The 24,744-nt window shown below is 43.4% G+C and overlaps 1 protein-coding gene across 1 annotated transcript; it reads right to left on the bottom strand.

Moving 5' to 3' along the window:
* Window positions 1-10,232: 10,232 nt before the first annotated feature.
* On the bottom strand, window positions 10,233-23,517 carry LOC131195367 (tyrosine-protein phosphatase non-receptor type substrate 1-like). Its single transcript, XM_058177211.1, has 4 exons — window positions 23,439-23,517; window positions 19,207-19,521; window positions 15,719-16,045; window positions 10,233-10,618 (listed from the first exon to the last, which is right to left on the bottom strand). Exons 1-4 carry the CDS (start codon window positions 23,512-23,514, stop codon window positions 10,449-10,451), a joined length of 888 nt encoding a protein of 295 aa, XP_058033194.1. The 5' UTR covers window positions 23,515-23,517; the 3' UTR covers window positions 10,233-10,448.
* Between the last annotated feature and the right edge of the window lie 1,227 nt (window positions 23,518-24,744).

The raw sequence follows: 24,744 nt of genomic DNA, 5'->3' as shown, positions 1-24,744 counted from the left end.
CTCCCACCCCCTCCTCGCCTGCCCGCCCGGGCTCCTTAGGACCCCAACAAGAAAGAGTCATTGGAGCTAAGCAGCCACCATGAGAAAGAGTTGGCAAAACAGCTCAGTTCAAATTGCATCTGATCGAGAAGGAGGCTCAGCAGAAGCACCTCACTGAGGACTAGGAGCATAGGGAAGACCTGTGGGTGTGCAAGGCCAGGTACCGGCACCTGGAGGCTCAGTGGGCTGAGATGGTTCCAGGCCATGATGCTGCCCCAATGAAACAAGGCCCTCTGGCTCTTTCCCACCAGCCTTCGCCCAAAGCCCCACACCAGAAGGCTGAAGCAGACCACAAGTCAGAATTGTTTTCGGAGTCTTTTCTGCAGGAGGGGTTTTCTGGAAAGCTGACATTCTGCCCCCCTCCAACCCACACAAAAAGACCCCAAAAGTGGGAGACTCTCTGCAGCAACACAACCATTCATTGCACCTATCCAGTCTAGGGGCCGTAGTTTGAGAACCTGTTCTGTTCCCCCCCAACCACAACCAAGAAGACATGCGAGCTGACTATATTTGCCAGCAATTTATTCCTACTACATATATCAGTTCTAGCAATGAACCTGCGATTGTCTGCCAAGTCCTCTTATCTCTTCAGTGCAACTGCAGCCCATTGCTGGAGCAACCCAGAGTTCAGAAATAAACAGAAATCCAGAAGCCAACTCCTTAGTCTCGCAATACAGCAGCCAAAGTTTCCACAAGTCAGTTTTTGTCCGTCACGAAGCCCAATGGCAGCTCCACCCACTTTTATACCCTGTGGGGTGTGGCTCCGTGACTCAGCACGCCCTGGGCCGGCCCCTCTCTTTCCTGTGCTGCGCACGTTTCTCTCGGTGTCGCTGCCTTGCATCTAGCCAAGATTGATCCTCCACAGCTGGCTCTTGGGGTGTTGCCAGGGAGGAGGAGGGGTCGGGGGAAAGAGGCCGTGTCAGCTCCTCCTCCTCCACCTGGCCTGCCTCTGAAACCTGGAGCGGAGCCAGAGAGGAAGATCCTGCAGAGGGGAGCCCTGTCGATTCTTCCCCCTCACTCTCTGAGTCACTCTCTGCCAGGAGGCCAGGTTCGGGGCCCGCAGACGCAACAGGACCCCTGATTTAGTGCAATATAAAAAATGCAAATAATTTTTCTGCGGACCACCAAACCCGTTGGTGATCGCTGCACTAGAAGGTGTCCCTTTCATAGGACAGGGTACTGCAAGTGACCTCGATGCCAGCATGCATCCAGGATTTCCTCTACCACATAATGACGGCTTCCCCCAATGTTAATAGGAGGAGGACGGGGGATCCCCTTAACGGAGACGTCCTGAATGGATGCAGCAGGCTGCTATGGAATACAGGATGGATCTTTCCCAATAAAGGTTGTAGTTGTAGATGCACTGCCACAGGGTTTATTATTTTTACTGTGGGAAACGGCCCTATATACTTGGGGGCAAGTTTTCTGCTGGGCACCTTCAGATTTAGGTATTTAGTGGACAGATATGCTTTCTGGCTTACATTACCTTGAGGTTGTCTCTTTTTGTTGGCGTAGTATTTGTATGTTTCCCGTGCTTTATATAGGACCTTCCTGACCGCCTCCCACACATTTTGCATACAGGATATCCATTCCCGTAATCCCACACCTTCAGCTTCTGGTTGGGGACACTCTGGTTGGGGACACTCTTTTGGTTGTGGTGCAACCAAAACAATCTGGAACTGAACACACTCAAAACCGTAGAAATGGTGGTAGACTTTAGGAGAAACCCTTCCATACTTCCACCTCTCACAATACTAGACAACACAGTATCAACAGTAGAAACCTTCAAATTTCTAGGTTCTATCATATCGCAAGATCTCAAATGGACAGCTAACATCAAAAACATAATTAAAAAAGGACAGCAAAGAATGTTCTTTCTGCGCCAACTCAGAAAGCTCAAACTGCCCAAGGAGCTGCTGATTCAGTTCTACAGAGGAATTATTGAGTCTGTCATTTGCACCTCTATAACTGTCTGGTTCGGTTCTGCAACCCAACAAGAAAAACACAGACTTCAGAGGATAATTAGAACTGCAGGAAAAATAATTGCTACCAACCTGCCTTCTATTGAGGACCTGTATACTGCACGAGTCAAAAAGAGGGCCATGAAAATATTTGCAGATCACTCGCATCCTGGACATAAACTGTTTCAACTCCTACCCTCAAAACGACGCTATAGAGCACTGCACACCAGAACAACTAGACACAAGAACAGTTTTTTCCCGAAGGCCATCACTCTGTTAAACAAATAATTCCCTCAACACTGTCAGACTATTTACTGAATCTGCACTACTATTAATCTTCTCATAGTTCCCATCACCAATCTCTTTCCACTTATGACTGTATGACTGTAACTTTGTTGCTGGTAATCCTTATGATTTATATTGATATATTGACCATCAATTGTGTTGTAAATGTTGTACCTGGATGAAGGTATCTTTTCTTTTATGTACACTGAGAGCATATGCACCAAGACAAATTCCTTGTGTGTCCAATCACACTTGGCCAATAAAATTCTATTCTATTCTATAGGTACAAATTCCATTCCTGTGGCTACTTGGAATGGGGTGTATCCAGTGCTTCCAATGGATGGCATTGTTATACGTCACCTCCACTAAGGAAAGTAGGTCCACCCAGTCCTCTTGTTGGTGTTTCACATAGTACCGGATGTATTGTTCTATTATGGCGTTGACTCTCTCTACTGTGCCATTAGTGGCTGGGTGAAAAGCTGAGCTGAGACCCTGTAATGACCCTATTGTGACCAGGAAGTTTCGCCAAAACTTGGTGGTAAACTGAACCCCTCAGTCAGATACAACTCTCCGTGGCACCCCCTGTAACCTCTAAATATGAGCAACGAAAAGCTTGGCCAGCTTCCTGGCAGTGGGTAATCCTGGACAGGCCACGAAATGGGCCTGTTTTGAGAACAGGTCAATAACTGTCCAGATTACTGTGTTTCCCTGACTGGGTAGCAGGTCCAAGATAAAGTCCATGGCTATCTCCTCCCAAGGTCTACTAGGAGACGCCACAGGCTGTAAAAGGCCAGTAGGTTTGCCTGGTTGTTTTTTCATTGTGGCACAGGTCATGCAATTACAGACGTATCCTTCAACGTCCTTTTTGAGCTGAGGCCACCAAAACTGACGATTGGTCAGATGGAAAGTTTTAAGGAAACCAAAGTGGCCCGCGGCTCAGATGACATGACACCGTCGAAGGACCTCCACCCTGAGACTACTTGGTATGTACCCTTTCCAAGCCAATCCAACCCTCTGGATTGGTGTGCTTGGAAAAAAACCTTCCAATTTTAACTGAAGTTGCTTAATCAGGACTCAACATCAGTCTTAAAATTTCCTGACTATGTTGGGATATTTTGCTGTTTAACCACAAGAGGGAGTCAAAGACCAGAATATTGTTTGTAAACAATTCACTTTAGAATAGAATAGAATTTTTATTGGCCAAGTGTGATTGGACACACAAGGAATTTGTCTTGGTGCATCTGCTCTCAGTGTACATAAAAGAAAAGATACCTTCATCAAGGTACAACATTTACAACACAATTGATGGTCAATATATCAATATAAATCATAAGGATTGCCAGCAACAAGTTATAGTCATACAGTCATAAATGGAAAGAGATTGGTGATGGGAACTATGAAACGATTAATAGTAGTGCAGATTCAGTAAATAGTCTGACAGTGTTGAGGAAATTATTTGTTTAGCAGAGTGATGGCCTTCGGGAGAAAACTGTTCTTGTGTCTAGTTGTTCTGGTGTGCAGTGCTCTATAGCGTCGAGTGGAAACACTTTATGTCCAGGATGTGAGGGATCTGTAAATATTTTCATGGCCCTCTTCTTGATTCGTGCAGTATACAGGTCCTCAATGGAAGGCAGGTTGGTAGCAATTATTTTTTCTGCAGTTCTAATTATCCTCTGAAGTCTGTGTCTTTCTTGTTGGGTTGCAGAACCGAACCAGACAGTTATAGAGGTGCAAATGACAGACTCAATAATTCCTCTGTAGAATTGGATCAGCAGCTCCTTGGGCAGTTTGAGCTTTCTGAGTTGGCGCAGAAAGAACATTCTTTGCTGTCCTTTTTTAATGATGTTTTTGATGTTAGCTGTCCATTTGAGATCTTGCGATATGATAGAACCTAGAAATTTGAAGGTTTCTACTGTTGATACTGTGCTGTCTAGTATTGTGAGAGGTGGAAGTATGGAAGGGTTTCTCCTAAAGTCTACCACCATTTCTACGGTTTTGAGTGTGTTCAGTTCCAGATTGTTTTGATTGCACCATAAGGCTAGTCGTTCGACCTCTCGTCTATATGCGGATTCGTCATTGTCTTGAATGAGACCAATCACTGTTGTGTCATCTGCGAACTTCAGTAGCTTAACAGATGGATCATTGGAGATGCAGTCATTGGTATACAGAGAAAAGAGAAGTGGGGAAAGCACACAGCCTTGGGGGGCCCCTGTGCTAATTGTGCACTTAATAGAATAAAAGTGTAGTGATGCTATTTAAACACAAGAGGAAGACACAGACCAAAACATTGTCTGTAAGCTACTAATTTAGCAAAATAAGCCACACAATTCACAGTTATTTTCTTTAGAAGAAAATAGGAAAGGGGAATCTGAGCTCCTAGAAAATTTTTTGGAGGAATAATCAATAAATAAAAAATAAAAAAATTCTACAGAGGAATTATTGAGTCTGTCATTTGCACCTCTATAACTGTCTGGTTCGGTTCTGCAACCCAACAAGAAAGACACAGACTTCAGAGGAGCATTAGAAGTGCAGAAAAAATAATTGCTACCAGCCTGCCTTCCATTGAGGACCTGTATACTGCACGAATCAAGAAGAGGGCCGTGAAAATATTTACAGATCCCTCACATCCAGGACATAAACTGTTTCAACTCCTACCCTCAAAATGACGCTATAGAGCACTGCACACCAGAACAACTAGACACAAGAACAGTTTTTTCCCGAAGGCCATCACTCTGCTAAACAAATAATTCCCTCAACACTGTCAAACTATTTACTAAATCTTCACTACTATTAATCTTCTCATCGTTCCCATCACCCATCTCTTTCCACTTATGACTGTAGGACTGTAACTTTGTTGCTGGCAATCCTTATGATTTATATTGATATATTGACCATCATTTGTGTTGTAAATGTTGTACCTTGATGAAGGTATCTTTTCTTTTATGTGCACTGAGAGCATATGCACCAAGACAAATTCCTTGTGTGTCCAATCACACCTGGCCAATAAAAATTCTATTCTATTCTATACATAAATATATACCTGCAACATACATATATATACAAAGATACCATATTTTTAGGACTGTAATACACATTTCCCGCCCACAAAAGTGGGTGGAAATGTCTGCGCATTTTATACAGCAAATGATGCCAATGCCCCGCCCACCTGCCAGCCCCCACCCTTCAGCCATTTTTGGCCTCTGCACGCTCTATTTTAGACCCATTCCAGGCTGCGGGGATTGCCACAGCACACAGCTGCCAATTGCCACCTCTGCGCATCACGTTTTTGCCCTCCATGCATCATGTTTTCAGCCAGTTCCAGGTGGCAGGGATTGGCACCACCACCGTCAATCCCCGCTGCCTAGAACCAGTCAAAAATGTGACATGTGAAGGCCAAATATGTGATGCACAGAGGTGGCGATAGGCAGTGGTGATTCCCACAGCCTGGAACAGCTGATTGGCGGTATTCCAGGAGGCCGATTCAACCATCAATCAGCTGCTTATGCTGAATTAGCCTGCGATAACTTGCTGAAGCTGACCAGACTGTTTGCTGTTTGTTGCAAGGATGTTAGCCAGATGAATACTTTTTTAAATTTTTTAAATTTTTAAATTTTTTGAATTTTCTAATCCTGGGATTAGAAAATTTATAACTCCGTTGACTTTGACATGACCTGTGTTTAACACACAAAATCATCTATTGCAATATCCTTCCTATAAAAGACTACTTCAGCTTCAATCACAATATTACAAGAGCAAAAAATAGATTCAAGCTAAATGTCAACCACTTCAAACTTGATTGCAGAAAATATGACTTCTGTAACAGAGTTGTTAATGCTTGGAACTCATTACCTGACTCCATAGTCTCTACTCAAAATCCCAAAAACTTCAACCAAAAACTGTCTACTATTGACCTCACCCCATTCCTAAAAGGACTATAAGGGGCGTGCATAAGAGCACAATAGTGCCTACCGTTCCTGTCCTATTGTTTCCTTCATCATATCAAATTGATATAGTTGATGCATATTTTTTTACATATATGTATATATTTTCTTCAAAATATGTTGTTTTAATCTATGACAATTGTTTGTGAATACTGTTGTGACAAAAAGAAATAATAATAAAAAAATACTGTTATCCTCCTACTGTTATCACAAGTTCCAAGGGATGCATTAATATACTTTGAAAGATAAAGAAAACGAGACCAAGTTTGAGAGTATCACTTTAAATCTAAACTGAAAATTGATAATGTGGACATAATCGTTATTGTTAGAATGCCTTTCTCTTTTGAGAAAGAGAAAAACATTTCCTTACAGCTCCTTTGAAGCAGAGAAAGATTTCATTTCATTGGAACAAACTTGGAAAATGTGATTTTTGTCTATCGAGGACAAAGATTTAGACTGAACTCTATAGAAAAAAAAAAAACTAAGGAAGCAAAACCCTTGAGGTTAAGCAAGAAATGATGGGTACTTACAAGCAGCTGGATTTGTATCAAGTTAGCAACAATGCTTGTTGTGCAAAAATGGAAAGATATATTAATTCCAAAATGGAAGAATGGCTGGAAAAACTGATGGAACTAGCAGAAATGGTCAAATTAATCGCTTTAATAATCATAATAAAATGCATCCAACTGTGTTTCTACTTGGAAACTGCTTCTAAAATTTTGTGCTCGAGGCAGAAAAATGAAATTCTGCCTTTGGAATTTGCTGGTTAGATAATTTTGTTATTATAGAAAGGGCTGGTATATACTAAATATGCAAAAGTTTTTTAAAAAATATTTACTTCTTTTATTCTACCGCACTGAAAAGAATTGGCTTTTTTCTTCTTCTTTTATTCCACCATTTTCTCTTTCCCTTCTCTCTCTTTCTTTAGTTTTAATTGTATATTATTGCTTTGATAATTTCAATAAAAAATTATATATATATTAAAAAAATTAAATGATGGCAACAGGACCACTGGTCCCAGTTCTTAGTTATGTAGAAAGTTAGCACCCACCCCTTCTAGAATGAAATATTTTGAGAAATATTTAAAAAGACAGAATATTATATTCCCCCTAAAAGAGAAAAGGAAATTTTAAGGGAGACATATAAACTCAGCCCCAGCTCCCTGCCCCCAAGCAGATATTTGGTGCCCATTAAGAAGGACTGGGCCAACCCATCTACAAGATAAAAGACCTTCAGCCCCAGGATGATGGGATTAGCCTTCACTCAAGATCGAAACCAGAGCAAAGCCATTAAGACCTCTGGTGGCTCAACAGACTAATGCAGTCTGTTATTAACACAGCTGCTTGCAATTACTGCAGGTTCTAGTCCCACCAGGCCCAAGATTGACTCAGTTTTCCATCCTTTATAAGGTAGGTAAAATGAAGACCCAGATTGTTGGGGGCAATAAGTTGACTTTGTATATAAATATACAAATAGGATGAAGACTATTGCTAATATAGTGTAAGCCGCCCTGAGTCTTCGGAGAAGGGCGGGATATAAATTCAAATTTTTAAAAAAAGACACAATAGGAATTGCACAACACCCCTTTCCTAACACAAGCCTCTTCATTGCATCACCCAGTAAGCTTCAACCAAGTTTGATTCAGAAAACCTACAAGATCACTTATGACCCCTGCATGTCCCCATGGGAGTCTGAATACAGCCAATAGAATACATGCCCTTGTCACAGGAACAGGAAGCTCAAGGGCAAGGCCCAAGAAGGGTATAAATAACCCTCACTCTCCACTCCATGTGATCAACTGCCCGAGGACCACGTGCTTGATGGTTCTGCTTCATTAAACCATCTTTCCTCCATGTTTCCAGTGTCTTTCTCCCCACTTGGAACTGAACCAAACTGATATTTCTTCCAACAGTTATTTGTGTTCATTTTTTTTTTTTGCAGACATAGAAACCAGTATGAGATAGACATTTAAATCAAATAGGTACAGCAAAATATTTGAAAGCCCCTGGTGGCTCAGGCTGGTAAGACAGTCTGTTATTAACAGCAGCTGCCTGCAATTACTGCAGGTTCAAGTCCCCCCAGGCCCAAGGTTGACTCAGCCTTCCATCCTTTATAAGGTAGGTAAAATGAGGACCCAGATTGTGGGGGGCAATAAGTTGACTTTGTATATAATATACAAATGGATGAAGACTATTGCTTGACATAGTGTAAGCCGCCCTGAGTCTTCGGAGAAGGGCGGGATATAAATGCAAATAAAAAAAAGAAAAGAAAAAAAAAGAAAAGAAATATCTTTCTTGGTACCAAATTATGTAAATTTGTAGAATGACATAATTCTTGGAAAATGATCTCTGTACAAATATTACATAGAAACAAGCATTGAATGTAGAGATTTAACATTTCATATCACTTCTTCATATTTCCAAAGCATGTCTGCACACCTGAATTACATGGTTCTTTTTTTATATATATATATAGGGGACGTGGTGGCTCAGAGGCTAAGATGCTGTGCTTGTCAATCCAAGGGTTGGCAGTTCAGCGGTTTGAATCCCTAGTGCCGCGTAACAGGGTGAGCTCCCGTGACTTGTCCCAGCTTCTGCCAACCTAGCAGTTCGAAAGCATGTAAAAAATACAAGTAGGAAAATAGGGACCACCTTTGGTGGGAAGGGAACAGCGTTCCGTACGCCTTTGGCATTGAATCATGCCGGCCACATGACCACGGAGACATCTTCGGACAGCGCTGGCTCTTCAGCTTTGAAACGGAGATGAGCACTGCCCCCTAGAGTCGGGAACAACTAGCACATATGTGCGCTCTCACAGAGAGGAACTCCTTAGGGTGCCGTCAGCCAAGCAATGCCGGCTAGCGGCCCCCAGGGGAAGGGCCTTTTCTGTGGGGGCTCCTACCCTATGGAACGAACTTCCCCCTGAACTTCAACAACTTCCTGACCTCCGGACCTTTTGCCGCGAGCTTAAGACCTACTTATTTGTCCGCGCGGACTGGCTTAGAATTTTTAGATGTTTTATGGGTTTTAATTTTTAATTAGTTTTTTGGGTTTTTAAATGTATTTTAAATTTGGGCCAAATTTAATAAGTTTTTTAGCTATTGTTTTATTTGTATTGTGTGTTTTTGATTGTTGTTTTTATATGGCTGTTCACCGCCCTGAGTCCTTCGGGAGAAGGGCGGTATACAAATTAAAATATTATTATTATATTATTATTATTGTTATTATTATTATTTACCTTTTTACCTTTTTTTATATTTGAAGTTCTTTGCAGAACTTGCAAATTTGCTTGCAGAAGTTCTTTTATAATTTCTGCAAGCAAATAAATAGCTGTATGTTGTATTATTTTATTTGTTGTTATTAAATTTTATAAATTAATATTGATGCAAAAAGCCCTGCAGTGATGCTATTTAGCCATAAGAAGGAGCCAAGGACTAAAATATTGTCTGTAAGTTAGCAATTTAATAGAATAGGCCTCACAATACATACCAGTAGTTTTGTGACAGTTTCTGAATCATCACACATGGATAGTAGAAAAATACAAGAAAGGAGATGTTCACAGAGAAGCATATCTGCCTCCCAGAATTATTTGCTCCTTAATAACTTTTTATTCTTTTTATTTTTTTCTTTCCTTATCATTTCAATGCATGTCCAAAATAACAATTTCTTTCTTTCTTTCTTTCTTTCTTTCTTTCTTTCTTTCTTTCTTTCTTTCTTTCTTTCTTTCTTTCTTTCCTTCCTTCCTTCCTTCCTTCCTTCCTTCCTTCCTTCCTTCCTTCCTTCCTTCCCTCCCTCTCCTTCCTTTCCTTTCCTTTCCTTTCCTTTCCTTTCCTTTCCTTTCCTTTCCTTTCCTTTCCTTTCCTTCCCTCCCTCCCTCCTTCCTTCCATTCCTTCCTTCCTTCCTTCCTTCCTTCCTTCCTTCCTTCCTTCCTTCCTTCCTCCCTCCCTCCCTCCCTCCCTCCCTCTCTCCCTTACTTACTTACTTTTTTAAATAAAGAATCGGCATATACATTTTAAGAAAGATTCGATTAAGTCCCAGACATGGCAAAACAAAGCAAGGTTATTTTTCTTTTTAATCTCCACATTGATTTCACAGGCTTATATAACTTTATACATTTGGCAGAGTGAAGCACTCATGGCGCAAGCATTTCAATGATATTATTATGATTGATTCCCCAATCGGATCCTTTCTCATCCTGAAAATCTATCAGGAACAGGAGTCCCTAACTTGAAGTTCCAGACTGTCTCACTTCCTGGGATGTTCGGGAACGAGTTTTTGTCCTCTTGCGTCCAAACACTTTTGTTAGGAAAAGGCAAAAGATGAAAAAAAGGATGGCTACTCTACTCAGGAAAAGGGCGATGCAGAGAACAACGATGGATTGTTCCTGGGAGTCTGTGGAGAAAAGACAGTGAATTAACAAAACAGAAGAACAGAATTGGAAGGGACCTTGGGGGTCTTCTACTCCAGGGCTCTCCAGCCTTGGCAACTTTAAGTCCTTGTGGACTTCAACTCCCAGAATTCCTCAGCCAGCTTTGCTTTGCCTTATTCGCCAGTTGCGCCCCTTCCTTGACCGGGACTCCTTACGCACGGTCACTCACGCCCTCGTTACTTCCTGCCTGGACTATTGCAATGCTCTCTACATGGGGCTCCCCTTGAAGAGCCCCAGGAGGCTCCAGCTAGTCCAGAACGCAGCTGCGCGGGTGATAGAGGATATAACACCTATCCTGCGTGGCCTGCACTGGCTGCCGGTAGCCTTCCGGGTGCAATTCAAGGTTTTGGTTACCACCTTTCAAGTGCTCCACGGCTTAGGACCGGGTTATTTACGAGACCTCCTTCTGCCACCGATAGCCTCCCAATGCCCTGTGCGCTCCCACAGTGTCGCTCCTTAATTCTTCTTGTCCTGCCTCCTGGTGCTTTGGAAAGGAGGTTGACCACCTCCCCACCTTTCTTTATGGCAGCCCCTCAATATTGGAACCCTGACATCATGTCAACCTCAGTCCTTCTATTCCAGGGGTGTCATACTCTATTTAATTGAGGGACGCATTAGGGTTATGTTTGACTTCGGGGGGCCGGCGGAGGTTGGGCATGGCCAGCTTGACATCACTCATGTTGGGGGCGCCTGTGGAGGCCTGAGTGCTCTGCCAGCAAAAACGGGCTCCCGAACTCCGTTTTCAGCTGGGACGGCCTCCTGCAACTCTCTGCCAGTGAAAACGCAGCCCGGGAGGGCCACGCGTGGCCGCCTGAGCTCCATTTTCACTGGCAGAGGCACCACGGGCTGGTCTTTCGCTGTTTCCAGGGCGGCCCCGCGGGCCAGATCTAAGCACCCTGCGGGCCGGATGCAGCCCACAGGCCTTGAGTTGGGCCACCCCTGTTCTATTCACTAGACTTACCCAATTCCTGCAATATGTTTATATCGGTCATGGGTTTTACTTGCCTTTACTGCTGGTTCGCTCGCGCACACGCGCTCGTTTTGCTCGCACACGTGCCACTTCTGCGCATGCACAGAAGCCTTTGCACATGCGCAGAGCATATTTGATGACTTCCACATGGATGGTTATTCGGGTTTTCTCCCGCGTAAAATTGGAAGTGTCTTGGTGACGTTTCGACAAAGTCTCATTCGTCATCTTCAGGCTGGTGTCTTCGGCTTCGTGCTTGCTCCCAGAAGCACGAAGCTGAAGCCTGAAGATGACGAATGAGACTTCGTCGAAACGTCACCAAGACACTTCCAATTTTATGCGGGAGAAAACCCGAATAACCAAAGATCTACATATATATATGTTTCCTGGAAACATCCTGAGTTCTGGGAATTTCCACACAGCCCATTAGCCAGGTCGTTACAACACAGAAGACTAATGGGCACACAGCTAGGACCACACCCTCACAGGATGCTATGAAACAGCCGACTAATCTGCAAACACCCACTCCACCTACCAATCAAGATGCAACCACACAACCAACCAACCCACTTACAGCAACAAAGCCAACACTCCACATCTCCCCACCAGTATTTATAGAGAGACGGCAGCTCCGACCATGCTTTGCTCGTACAAGCATGAAGCCGAAGACACCAGTCTGAAGATGATAGTGAGACCTTGTCGAAACGTCGCCAAGATACTCTCAACCTTACACGGGAAAAGACCCGAAAATGCCAACACACACACACACACACACACACACACACACACACATATATACACACATACATACATATATATATGTTTCCTGGAAACATCCTGAGTTCTGGGAATTTCCACACAGCCCATTAGCCAGGTCGTTACAACACAGAAGACTAATGGGCACACAGCTAGGACCACACCCTCACAGGATGCTATGAAACAGCCGACTAATCTGCAAACACCCACTCCACCTACCAATCAAGATGCAACCACACAACCAACCAACCCACTTACAGCAACAAAGCCAACACTCCACATCTCCCCACCAGTATTTATAGAGAGACGGCAGCTCCGACCACGCTTTGCTCGTACAAGCATGAAGGCGAAGACACCAGCCTGAAGATGACAGTGAGACCTTGTCGAAACGTCACCAAGATACTCTCAACCTTACACGGGAAAAGATCCGAAAATGCCAAGACCTACACACACACACACACACACACACATATATACACACATACATACATATATATATATTTGTAGGTTTTCATGGGTATAGGTATGTAGGTCTTGGCATTTTTGCGGCTTTTCCCATGTAAGGTTGAGAGTATTTTGGTGACGTTTGACAAAGTCTCATTCGTCATCTTCAGGCTGGTGTCTTCGGCTTTGTGCTTGCTCCCAGAAGCACGCTGATGCCTGAAGATGACGAATGAGACTTCGTCGAAACGTCACCAAGACACTTCCAATTTTATGCGGGAGAAAACCCGAATAACCAAAGATCTACATATATATATGTTTCCTGGAAACATCCTGAGTTCTGGGAATTTCCACACAGCCCATTAGCCAGGTCGTTACAACACAGAAGACTAATGGGCACACAGCTAGGACCACACCCTCACAGGATGCTATGAAACAGCCGACTAATCTGCAAACACCCACTCCACCTACCAATCAAGATGCAACCACACAACCAACCAACCCGCTTACAGCAACAAAGCCAACACTCACCAGTATTTATAGAGAGACGGCAGCTCCGACCACGCTTTGCTCGTACAAGCATGAAGGCGAAGACACCAGCCTGAAGATGACAGTGAGACCTTGTCGAAACGTCACCAAGATACTCTCAACCTTACACGGGTAAAGATCCGAAAATGCCAAGACCTACACACACACACACACACACACACATATATACACACATACATACATATATATATTTGTAGGTTTTCATGGGTATAGGTATGTAGGTCTTGGCATTTTTGCAGCTTTTCCCGTGTAAGGTTGAGAGTATCTTGGTGACGTTTCGACGAGGTCTCACTCATCATCTTCAGGCTGGTGTCTTCGGCTTTGTGCTTCTCGAGCAAAGAGTGGTCGGAGCTGCCGTCTCTCTATAAATACTGGTGGGGAGGTAGGGAGTGTTGCTGTGAGCGGGTTGGTTGGCTCTGTAATTTTAATATATATATATATTAAAAACTCCCTGGAAATCACCCCAGGTTTTAGTGTGGAAAGGATCACAAGGAAAATGGGAACTGTTAAGGGTAATCTGGGTTCACAACTAAGGTTGTGGACTGTTGAGCAGAGCACCCTATGCATGAAAACGACTGAGACTGGTTGTATATAATAATAGTCACTTGCAGACAAACTGGGGTTTGATATTCCTTTACTTTTAGGGAAAAGGCAAAGTCATAATCCAAAAACAATCCAGGTCACATACATATAAAGTCAGTCCAGGGATGATACGAATATCAAATCTTCTTACCAGTGTAGACTTGCACAACAAACAAGGTTTTCTTTCAGTTCGGCAAAACACAGTTCAATTCGATTCCTCAGTATCTTGAGGAATCAGTAACTAGCCATGATCAAGCAACGATCATAAAGCTCAAATATACAGTTGCAGCATGTCATCAGGTTACAATGCTGTAGCGTCCCTGTAGATTCCCCACAAGCCATAATTTAGTAGTCCTTTTTATACATTGGCTACAGAGCTCAACCAATCAGGATGCTTGCGTGATGCAGCACAGCCTTAAAGCAATATCATGTCTTTCTACAAACATACATAGTTAGTTTATATATTGCCTGGCCAACTAGTTAGGCAAATAACAATTTCCTGACAGGAACTACACAGAAGCAGGAAATACAATTAGTCCTCGACTTACAACAGCTCATTTAGTGACCGTTCGAAGTTACAACGGCACTGAAAAAAGTGACTTATGACCGTTTTTCATACAACCATTGCAGCATTTACCTGATCAAAATTTGGATGCTTGACAACTGACACATATTTATGATGGTCGCAGTGTCCCAGGGTCATGTGTTCCCCTTTTGTGATCTTCTGACAAGGAACGTCAATGGGAAAGCTGGATTCCCTGAACAACTGTGCAACTAACTTAAAAGCTACAACCAGATGTGGGCGTTACATAATGTAAAAACCGGTTGGCCCAGAACTGAAAATGTGAGCGTCCGTGAATCAAACACATGGCGATTATATAGGACGGGATAGCAATGGGGTGGTTGGGCGGGCCCAGCTGCTGGTCGGAACTACCGGTTTGCTCAAACCAATCCGAACCGGCAGCAGCCCACCTCTAGGTACAACAATTCACTTAGCAACTGTGGCAAGGAAGGTGGTAAAAATGGAGCAAAACTTCACTTAACAACAGAAAATATGGGCTCAATGGTGGCTGTAAGTCGAGGACGACCTGCACTGATGCCTAATTTCATCAAGTGTAAAACAAAACTGGAAAAAACAAAACAACAACCCTGTTGTGGTCCGTCAGCAGCCTGCGGAGCTGGCAACGCAGTCAGACAGCGATGAGGCTGAGGTGGGGCCAGGGCCATCGGGGAGTGAAGTGCGGACTCCAGAGACTGATAGTAGTGAGGCAGAGGAACAGGAGGAGCCTGTTCCCAATCCACGCATGAGAAGAGCTGCCAGAAGGCAAGAGCAGCTAAAGCAAAAAGGACGACTCAGGAGTAAGGCCAAGAGATGATTGGTCCCTCCCATAAGGCTTAAAACAAACCAGCAACAGCATCTGAGCTTTGCCGAAAAACAACATTGGTAGCTGCGTTTTCTTCTTCGTCTACGTCTTGCATTTATTTTTGTATTTGTGGCTTCTGAACGTTTACCAAGAAAGGCCTTTGGCAGTTTGCCTAATTGGACAAAGGTTTGCAATAGGATTGAGGAATTTGTTTTGGGAGGAATTTGTTTTAATTTAGCTGGACTACGCTGAGAATGAGTTAATTCTCAGCTGTTCGAATAAAGTTTGTTTGTTTTTTCACTGACTGAGTTTCCTACTACCTACTTGGACCTGGGTCACAACAAACCCTGCACGCTATATGTCAATAAAACCTCTGAAGAAAAGTCTAGAAAGTGCACACTTACTTTCTGAGGTTTTAAGTGGCCTCATAATGAAGAGGTTGGTGACTTCAGTGAGCGGATCCTGGGAACCATGGGGCACCTGGCAAAGGAACACGGAGGAGTTCTTGTCTTCGGTGGCCTTCACCTCCAGGTAGCTCTTGAGGGAATATGTCCCATCTGGATTCGAAATTCTCTGGCCAACCATTCCTTTTCTGCTTGGGGCATCCTTGGCATACAACTCCAGTTTTGCATCACCTGGATAAAAACCTTCTGCGTTGCAAGTGACCATCACTCTGGCATTCAGCTGGATGGAGGACAGTGGAATAGTCTCAAGACGTATTTTGGGAGGAACTGAGCAAAGAAAGCCAAAGAGAAGAGTCAGAAGAGCTTCAGATTCATGGTTCCTGCATGCAGAAGACCAACTGGGCCTCTGGTGGCTCAACAGGCTAATGCAGTCTGTTATTAACACAGCTGCCTGCAATTACTGCAGGTTCAGGTCCCACCAGGCCCAAGGTTGACTCAGCCTTCCATCCTTTATAAGGTAGGTAAAATGAGGACCCAGATTGTTGGGGGCAATAAAAGTTGACTTTGTATATAATATATACAAATGGATGAAGATTATTGCTTAACACAATGTAAGCCGCCCTGAGTCTTCGGAGAAGGGCAGGATATAAATTCAAATAAAAAAAAACCTGATTCTTCTCTGTGATTATGGGAAACCAGTAGGTTCTCAGAACACAACCTGAGTGTATAAAATCCGGAAATTGGTGGCAGGAAACCCAAGATCAGAACTGAACGCTATTAAAAAGGAAAGGAATAAAGAACTCCATCCAATATTCAGCAAATCTCTATCCTCATTTATTTATGTCAGGTGGGCTTGTTAGATTCCTATCATGCCATTCCTATTGTTGGAAGAAATATCTATCTGGTTCAGTTCCAGGCCGAGAGAAAGACACTGGAAACGTAGACCCTGATTGGAAAGAGGGTTTAATGATGACCACCAAGCACATGGTTCTGGGCAGCTGACCACATGGAGTTGAGAGTGAGAGGGGTATTTATACCTTCTCTAGGGCTTTGCACTTGAACTTCCTGTTCCTGTGCAAGAACATGTATTCTATTGGCTTTTGTAGGGGTCATAGCTAACTTTGTGGGTTGTCTGAGTCCCAGGTTTGGTTGAAGTTTGGACTGCTGTTGCAATGGACAGCTAACATCAAAAACATCATTAAAAAAGGACAACAAAGAATGTTCTTTCTGCGCCAACTCAGTAAGCTCAAACTGCCCAAGGAGCTGCTGATCCAATTCTACAGAGGAATTATTGAGTCTGTCATTTGCACCTCTATAACTGTCTGGTTCGGTTCTGCAACCCAACAAGAAAAACACAGACTTCAGAGGATAATTAGAACTGCAGAAAAAATAATTGCTACCAACTTGCCTTCCATTGAGGACCTGTATACTGCACGAATCAAGAAGAGGGCCGTGAAAATATTTGCAGATCCCTCGCATCCTGGACATAAACTGTTTCAACTCCTACCCTCAAAACGACGCTATAGAGCACTGCACACCAGAACAACTAGACACAAGAACAGTTTTTTCCCGAAGGCCATCACTCTGCTAAACAAATAATTCCCTCAACACTGTCAGACTATTTACTGAATCTGCACTACTATTAATCGTTTCATAGTTCCCATCACCAATCTCTTTCCACTTATGACTGTATGACTATAACTTGTTGCTGGCAATCCTTATGATTTATATTGATATATTGATCATCAATTGTGTTGTAAATGTTGTACCTTGATGAACGTATCTTTTCTTTTATGTACACTGAGAGCATATGCACCAAGACAAATTCCTTGTGTGTCCAATCACACTTGGCCAATAAATTCTATTCTATTCTATTCTATTCTATTCTATTCTATTCTATTCTATTCTATTCTATTCTATTCTATTCTATGTCCTTAGGAGATTGTGCAATGTGGTGAGCTCTGCTGCTAAATGGGTTAATCCTATTATGTCCTGGATGGTCATGTCTTAATTCCATCACCCTGGAACTGGAGGTCTTTTGTCTTGTAGATAGGCTGGCCCAGTCTTTCTTTCTTTCTTTTTTTTAATTAAAAAGTTTTACAGAAAATTTCCACAAATGCCTCCCCTCCCCCTCCCCCTCCACCCAATCCCCCAACCCTTTCCGGACTTCCCAGAGCAAAATACAGGGTATAACATCTAACAATAATAAGCTAGAATACACTAACTAGCCTGTTATCAGACTCCGAGTCTGATAATGAAGATTGACATAGTGTAAGCTGCCCTGAGTCTTCGGAGAAGGGCGGGATATAAATGCAAATTAAAAAAAAATAAAGATGAACGGCCTGTCGTGCCTCCAGCCCCTGGCCCTGGCCCCATGCCCGGAAAGGATTCCAGGAATGAACAAACAAACCTGATAAACCTCACTCCTACAGCGTGTGAGCAGGAAGCCAGCCACGTGCTGGAATTACTGACAGCGGATCCAGCTGAAGAGAATTCAAAGTGGGAGGATCCTCGCTTCCGGAGATTTGAGAGGCGACGCCAACAAAAGGAAAGGAGGGGCAGGCCTGGATAAATGCTGAGTCATGGAGCCACACCCCACAGCCTATATAAAGGACCTGCTTTTGGCATTCCAACCTTGAATCAAGCAAAGTTTCATCTAGTTTGATGCTATCGCTGAAGTCACAACTTGGACTCCTGCCTGCCCTGAGAAACCTCGAAGGAATTTGGCACGCTGCAGAGGCTTCGTTGCCACGTTTGATACGGACTTCCTTGACCCGGTCATAGGAGGGGGAGGGGGACATGACATGGCCTATATATGGCCACCCAACTCAAATCATGTGACCCTGGGCAGTGTGCAAAATCACTGAGCAAAAAAATACAAAGGAAAAAACAGAGCGCATCACTAAAGCAACATGAAACAATTCCCGGACAATCAGGATTATATATACATATTATATATATATATGTAGGTCTTTGGTTGTTCGGGTTTTCTCCCGTGTAAAATTGGAAGTGTCTTGGCGATGTTTCAACAAAGTCTCATTTATCATCTTCAGGCTTCAGCTTCGTGCTTCTGGGAGCAATGTGTGATCGCAGCTGTTTCTACCTTTTAACTGCTAGTGGGGGTTTGAACTGATTGGGTGGGAGCTTGGCTGTGCTCTGATTGGATGGGGGGGATGTGCTCTGATTGAAACCCCCCCCATCCAATCAGAGCACAGCCAAGCTCCCACCCAATCAGTTCAAACCCCCACTAGCAGTTAAAAGGAAGAAACAGCTGCGATCCCACATTGCTCCCAGAAGCACGAAGCTGAAGCCTGAAGATGACGAATGAGATTTCGTAGAAACGTCGCCAAGACACTTCCAATTTTACGCGGGAGAAAACCCGAACAACCAAAGACCTACATACAAACACCCATGAAAACCTCAGAAAACAAATATATATATATATATGTGTGGTAGATATGCGTCTCTGCAACTCAAGGTTCACTTGCCTCTTAGGACATCACCAAGTTCGAAGTTCCCCTGAGACTTCTGAGATGAGTTGTGTTGGATCTGGCAGGTCAGCTGTGACTTCACATCTCCTTGCCCAAGCAGGATTGCCACACTGCTTGTCACATGGTACAACTTTTTCCCCTTATTTTCCGTAGATGAGATTTTGGTCTGGTTAGGCTGTATCGTTTTCCCATTCTTTATCCACTTGACTTGGATATCTTCAGAAGACTCACTCGCAGAGCATTGAAAAGAGGCCCGAGATCCTGCCTTGATTCTGCTTTGGGGGCCACGGATCTGAAGTTGGGATGGTTCGACTGTGGGAGAAAGTAGAAAAGACATCAATTGAGGTTCCTCAGAAACCACACAGGAGTCTCCAAGAGTGTCTTTGGTCATGGTTGTCCCAGGGATGCTTTTTCAAGAGGCAACTGAACTTTCTGGTTTTTCCTTTCAACAACACTTGGTGTACTTTTTTTTTTTTTTATTGGCATTATTGGCATTTGGCTCCAGCGAGATTGCCAAAATGTTTCCAAATTCATCACCCAAATTTTGGAGATGTGGCCATAAATTAGGAACATACTACCACACTGGGGATGTGCCCCAGTGTAAAAAAATTCTGGTGTAAAATTAAGAGATGGCTGGAAGAAATTACATATGAAAGATAGAACTTTTTTTTTTAATTTGCATTTATATCCCGCCCTTCTTCAAAGACTCAAGGCAGCTTACACTGTGTTAAGCAATAGTCTTCATCCATTTGTATATTATATACAAAGTCAATTTTTATTGCCCCCAACAATTTGGGTCCTCATTTTACCTACCTTATAAAGGATGGAAGGCTGAGTCAACCTTGGGCCTAGTGGGGCTTGAACCTGCAGTAATTGCAAGCAGCTGCTGTTAATAACAGACTGTCTTAGCAGTCTGAGCCACAGAGGCCCCTACTGTACAAGGACACCATACACTGACTCAGGAAAGGGTTTACCACTTTTATTATTTATTTATTTTATTCGATTTCTATACCGCCCTTCTCCCGAAGGACTCAGGGCGGGTTTACAGCCAAGATAAAAACAATAAAGACATAAACAAAAATTAAAACATAATTATAAAAACTAATTCTAAGATTGGCCAAATTGATTAAAACTATCCTAAAAAACTTCATAAAACCTCCATTAAAATTTCATTTAGGCTAGCCCCGCATGGTGGAATAAAAAGATCTTGAGCTCGCGTTTGAAGGTCCGGAGGTCGGTGTTGTGCCTCGCCCGCCCTCCTCTCCGCAGCCAGGCCCCTCCCATCTCCTGCTATCTGAGCCAGAGACTGATAGTGAAGAAGAATGGCCTAGCATGCCTCCAGCCCCCAGCCCTGGCACCATGCCTGGACAGACTGAGCAAACAAACCTCCCTCCTATAGCATGTGAGCATGAAGCCAGCCACGAGCTAGAATTGCCGGCAGCTGAGCAGGAAGATGAAAGGTGGGCTGATCCCCGCTTCCGGAGAATGGAGAGGCGACGTCAGCAAAAGGAAGGGAGGGGCAGGCCTGGATAAGTGCTGAGTCATGGAGCCACACCCCATGGCCTATATAAAGGATCTGCTTTCTGGCATTCTCTGAGTCAGGCAAAGTCTCATCTGGTTGCTGAAGTCACACCTTGGATTCCTGCCTGCCCTGAGGACTCTGATAGGAATTTGGCAAAGCTTCAGAGGCTTCGTGGCCACGTTTGATACAGACTTCCCAGACCCGGCCATCAGAAGAGGAGTGGAACACGACAGCCAGGGAGTTGACGCAACCCCAGAGGCAACTCATTCCAAAGGGCAGGAGCCCCCACAGAGAAGGCCCTCCCACTGGGGGCCGCCAGTCGGCATTGTTTGACTGACGGCACCCTGTGGAGGCCCTCCCTGTGGGAGCGCACAGGTCGATGGGAGGCTATTGGTGGCAGTAGGCGGTCCCGTAAGTAACCCGGTCCTATGCCATGAAGTGCTTTAAAGGTGATAACCAACATCTTGAATTGCACCCGTTGTTCTTGAGAACAACTGGTCAGGTCTCTTTGGATAATTCCTTACAGTGAGAAGGATTAAGCAATGGAACAGCTTGTCTCCAGGACTTGTGGGGCAGGGGTGAAATGCTCCTGGTTCAGACTGGATCGGCCGATCCGGTAGCGATGGCGGCGGGTGGTTCAGAGAACCGGTAGCAAAAATCCCTGTGTGTGTCCCCACCCCCACGCCCATGCCCACCCAATCGCCCAGTCGCCTCCTTGCCTGCTTGCCGCTTCTTTTAAAAAATTCTTTTAAAAGGTAAAAAAAAAAAAGAGAGGCTCTGACGATCTCAGCAGAGCTGCCTGATCGTCAGAGCCTTTTTAAAAATTTTTTTACTTTTTAAAAGCACTTTTTTGACAACCTATTCGGCCGAAAAGGTTGTTAAAAAAAATGCTTTTAAAAGTTTTTTTTAAAAGGCTCTGACGATCACAGATGAGCTGCACGATCGTCAGAGCCTTTTTTTAAAAAAAACTTTTAAAAGAATTTTTTTACAACCTATTCAGCCGAATAGGATGTAAAAAAAAATGTGTTTAAAAGTAAAAAAAGATCACATGCCACAGCTGATCATCCACCCCCACCCCCACCCCGTGTGTAGTTCTACTTACCCCATGCCTCCTTTTTATTTTATTTTATTTATTTATTTGCATTTATATCCCGCCCTTCTCCGAAGACTCAGGGGGGCTTACACTATGTCAAGCAATAGTCTTCATCCATTTGTATATTATATACAAAGTCAACTTTTATTGCCCCCAACAATCTGGGTCCTCATTTTACCTCCCTTATAAAGGATGGAAGGCTGAGTCAACCTTGGGCCTGGTGGGGCTTGAACCTGCAGTAATTGCAAGCAGCTGCTGTTAATAACAGACTGTCTTAGCAGTCTGAGCCACCAGAGGCCCCTTTTGGCATGCACTGCGCACGCACACCTCACATTTGGTGCGTGGTGCCCACAATGCATGCACATGTGTAGCGTACATGTGCAGCCAGCGAACCGGTATTTACCGGTTCAGAGTTCACCGCTGTTGTGGGGGCTCCATCATTGAGCTTTAAGATTTTGGTTACCACCTTCAAAGCGCTCCATGGCTTAGGGCCCAGGTACTTACGGGACCGCCTGCTGTTACCTCATGCCTCCCACCGACCCGTACGCTCTCACAGAGAGGGTCTTCTCAGGGTGCCGTCTGCCAAATAATGTCGGCTGGCGGCCCCCAGGGGCAGGGCCTTCTCTGTGGGAGCTCCTACGCTCTGGAACGAGCTTCCCCCTGGATTGCGTCAATTGCCTGATCTTCGGACCTTTCGCCGTGAGCTGAAAACGTATTTATTTATTCAAGCGGGACTGGCTTAATATTTTTGAAATATTTTTAAATCTTTTAACCGGGGTTTTATTATTTTAGGGTTTGTAATTTTAAATTTTAAATCTTTTAATTGGCCATTTTTCTAATATGCTCGGTCTTAAATTGCTGTTTTAATTGTATATTTTTTATGTTCTTTATTTTTTGGCTGTACACCGCCCTGAGTCCCTTGGGAGAAGGGCGGTATAAAAATTTAATTAATAAATAAATAAAAATAAATTGTAAATTTCTAAGAAAAAAAATTGGACAACCATTTTTTTGAGAGGATATGAAGATTCCTGCCTTTGGCAGAGGGTTGGATTAGAAGACCTCCAAGGTCCCTTCCCTTCTAGATGTTGGAATCTATCAGAAGTTGAAGGTGTCCATACCTCAAGGACCAGATCAAATCAGGTGGTCCCCTTTGATCTCCAGAACTTCAGAGCTCTGATGCTCTATCTCACTTGTTGATGTAGCTCCTTGGGTGGGAAGCAATAGAAGAAATCTCCTCCTCCCCAAATCTAACACCTTGCACTAGCCTTTGCTGTGGAATCTGCTCATCTCAATGTTCAAAGAAGCCCATCAGGTCTGCAGCAACCTTAATATTCATCTCGCACTGGATTTTTTCTCCTCGATGATCTTTCTCCTCTTTACTTTTCTCCTCTTGGTCTTTCTCTTGTATCTCCTGCCGCTGTTCATCTTGGCTGGCCGATTCCAATTCCTCCCTGCTACTATATTCTTCCTCTGAGCCAGCTAGCCTGTCCTACAGTTCTTGAGCTTTCTCCATAACTGTCAATTCTAATCCTTTTATTATTATCTTGCAATGGATTTTATCCCAGTAGCAAATCTGAGGATGGAATCTGTCTGATCTCAGGTGCCAATACTCACCCAGATCTTGCAAAAGCAGGAGCAGCAGCAGTTGAAGAGGACCACAGATTATCTTGAAGGACCTCAAGGCAGCCATGCCGATAGCAGTGGAAGAGTCATCTGAGGTGACTTTGCCTCTTGCCCAACAGATCTTTCCTCCAGAGGGAGGAGCAAAAGAGGAACCCCCATTTCCTTTCCGTAAAGTTGGACTGACGTCTCAAGTTTGAATTTCTCATAAGTGACGGCATCCAGTCAATGAAGTCAGAGAAGTTCTGCTTGTTTACTCAGCAGCAATAAAAAAACATCTCTACATCAGCAATATTCAACAACTAACCTTCCTGTTATCCCAAAAGTTAGAAAATTAGACTTTACTGCAAGGTCCTTCTTGTTTAAGCTTTGGTTACATCCTGAACCCAATGGATCACTGAGGCTTTGGATGTTAGATCGCATTTCTGTTGCTTCTTTCTTTATTATATATATACACTTTTATTTATAGTTTTTTCTTTAACATATATAAGTATTTAGTACATTGTCTGGGTTAATTTACTTTATACCAAATACTAATAACAATAATAATGCTATTGAATAGAATAGAATAGAATAGAATAGAATAGAATAGAATAGAATAGAATAGAATAGAATAGAGGAAGGGAGTGGAGAATAGAATAGAATAGAATAGCAGAGTTGGAAGGGACCTTGGAGGTCTTCTAGTCCAACCCCCTGCTTAGGCAAGAAACCTTACACCACTTCAGACAAATGGTTATCCAACATCTTCTTAAAAACTTTGTTTGGCTTTTTTTTAGCCGATGAAACACATCAAATTTTTTGGTCCGAAATACGTTTTTGACATAACTCTATAAATGTAATGAAGCCAAATATCTTCGCCTTTGTATCCACAGGAGTTTTATTTGTTCCTTGAAGTTGTTTATTCAACGTATCCACTTTTTGAAAGGTATCTGCTAAATAACTCACGAATGCTTTACCATCAACAGTTAGCAGGTGCCTCATTTAAGGCTTGTCACTTTAAAAAATGAGGACCCAGATTGTTGGGGGCAATAAAAGTTGACTTTGTATATAATTATACAAATGGATGAAGACTATTGCTTAACACTGTGTAAGCCGCCCTGAGTCTTCGGAGAAGGGCGGGATATAAATGCAAATTAAAAAAAAAACATTAAGAACATCAAATAGTTCCATGAATCTTTTCAAACAATTTCCCTTTGAGAGCCACCTCAGGTCAGTGTGAAGGACTTGTAGGTCTGCATTTTTATCTTCACAAAATTTCTTGAAGAGACGCACACATCTGGCCCTAGCTTTGATAGCATTG

The sequence above is a fragment of the Ahaetulla prasina genome, chromosome 3, assembly GCF_028640845.1.
Source record: "Ahaetulla prasina isolate Xishuangbanna chromosome 3, ASM2864084v1, whole genome shotgun sequence".
In the NCBI taxonomy this organism is placed as follows: domain Eukaryota; kingdom Metazoa; phylum Chordata; class Lepidosauria; order Squamata; family Colubridae; genus Ahaetulla; species Ahaetulla prasina.
Note: the sequence above shows the minus strand (reverse complement) of the source record. Positions and strands in the feature narration are given on the sequence as shown.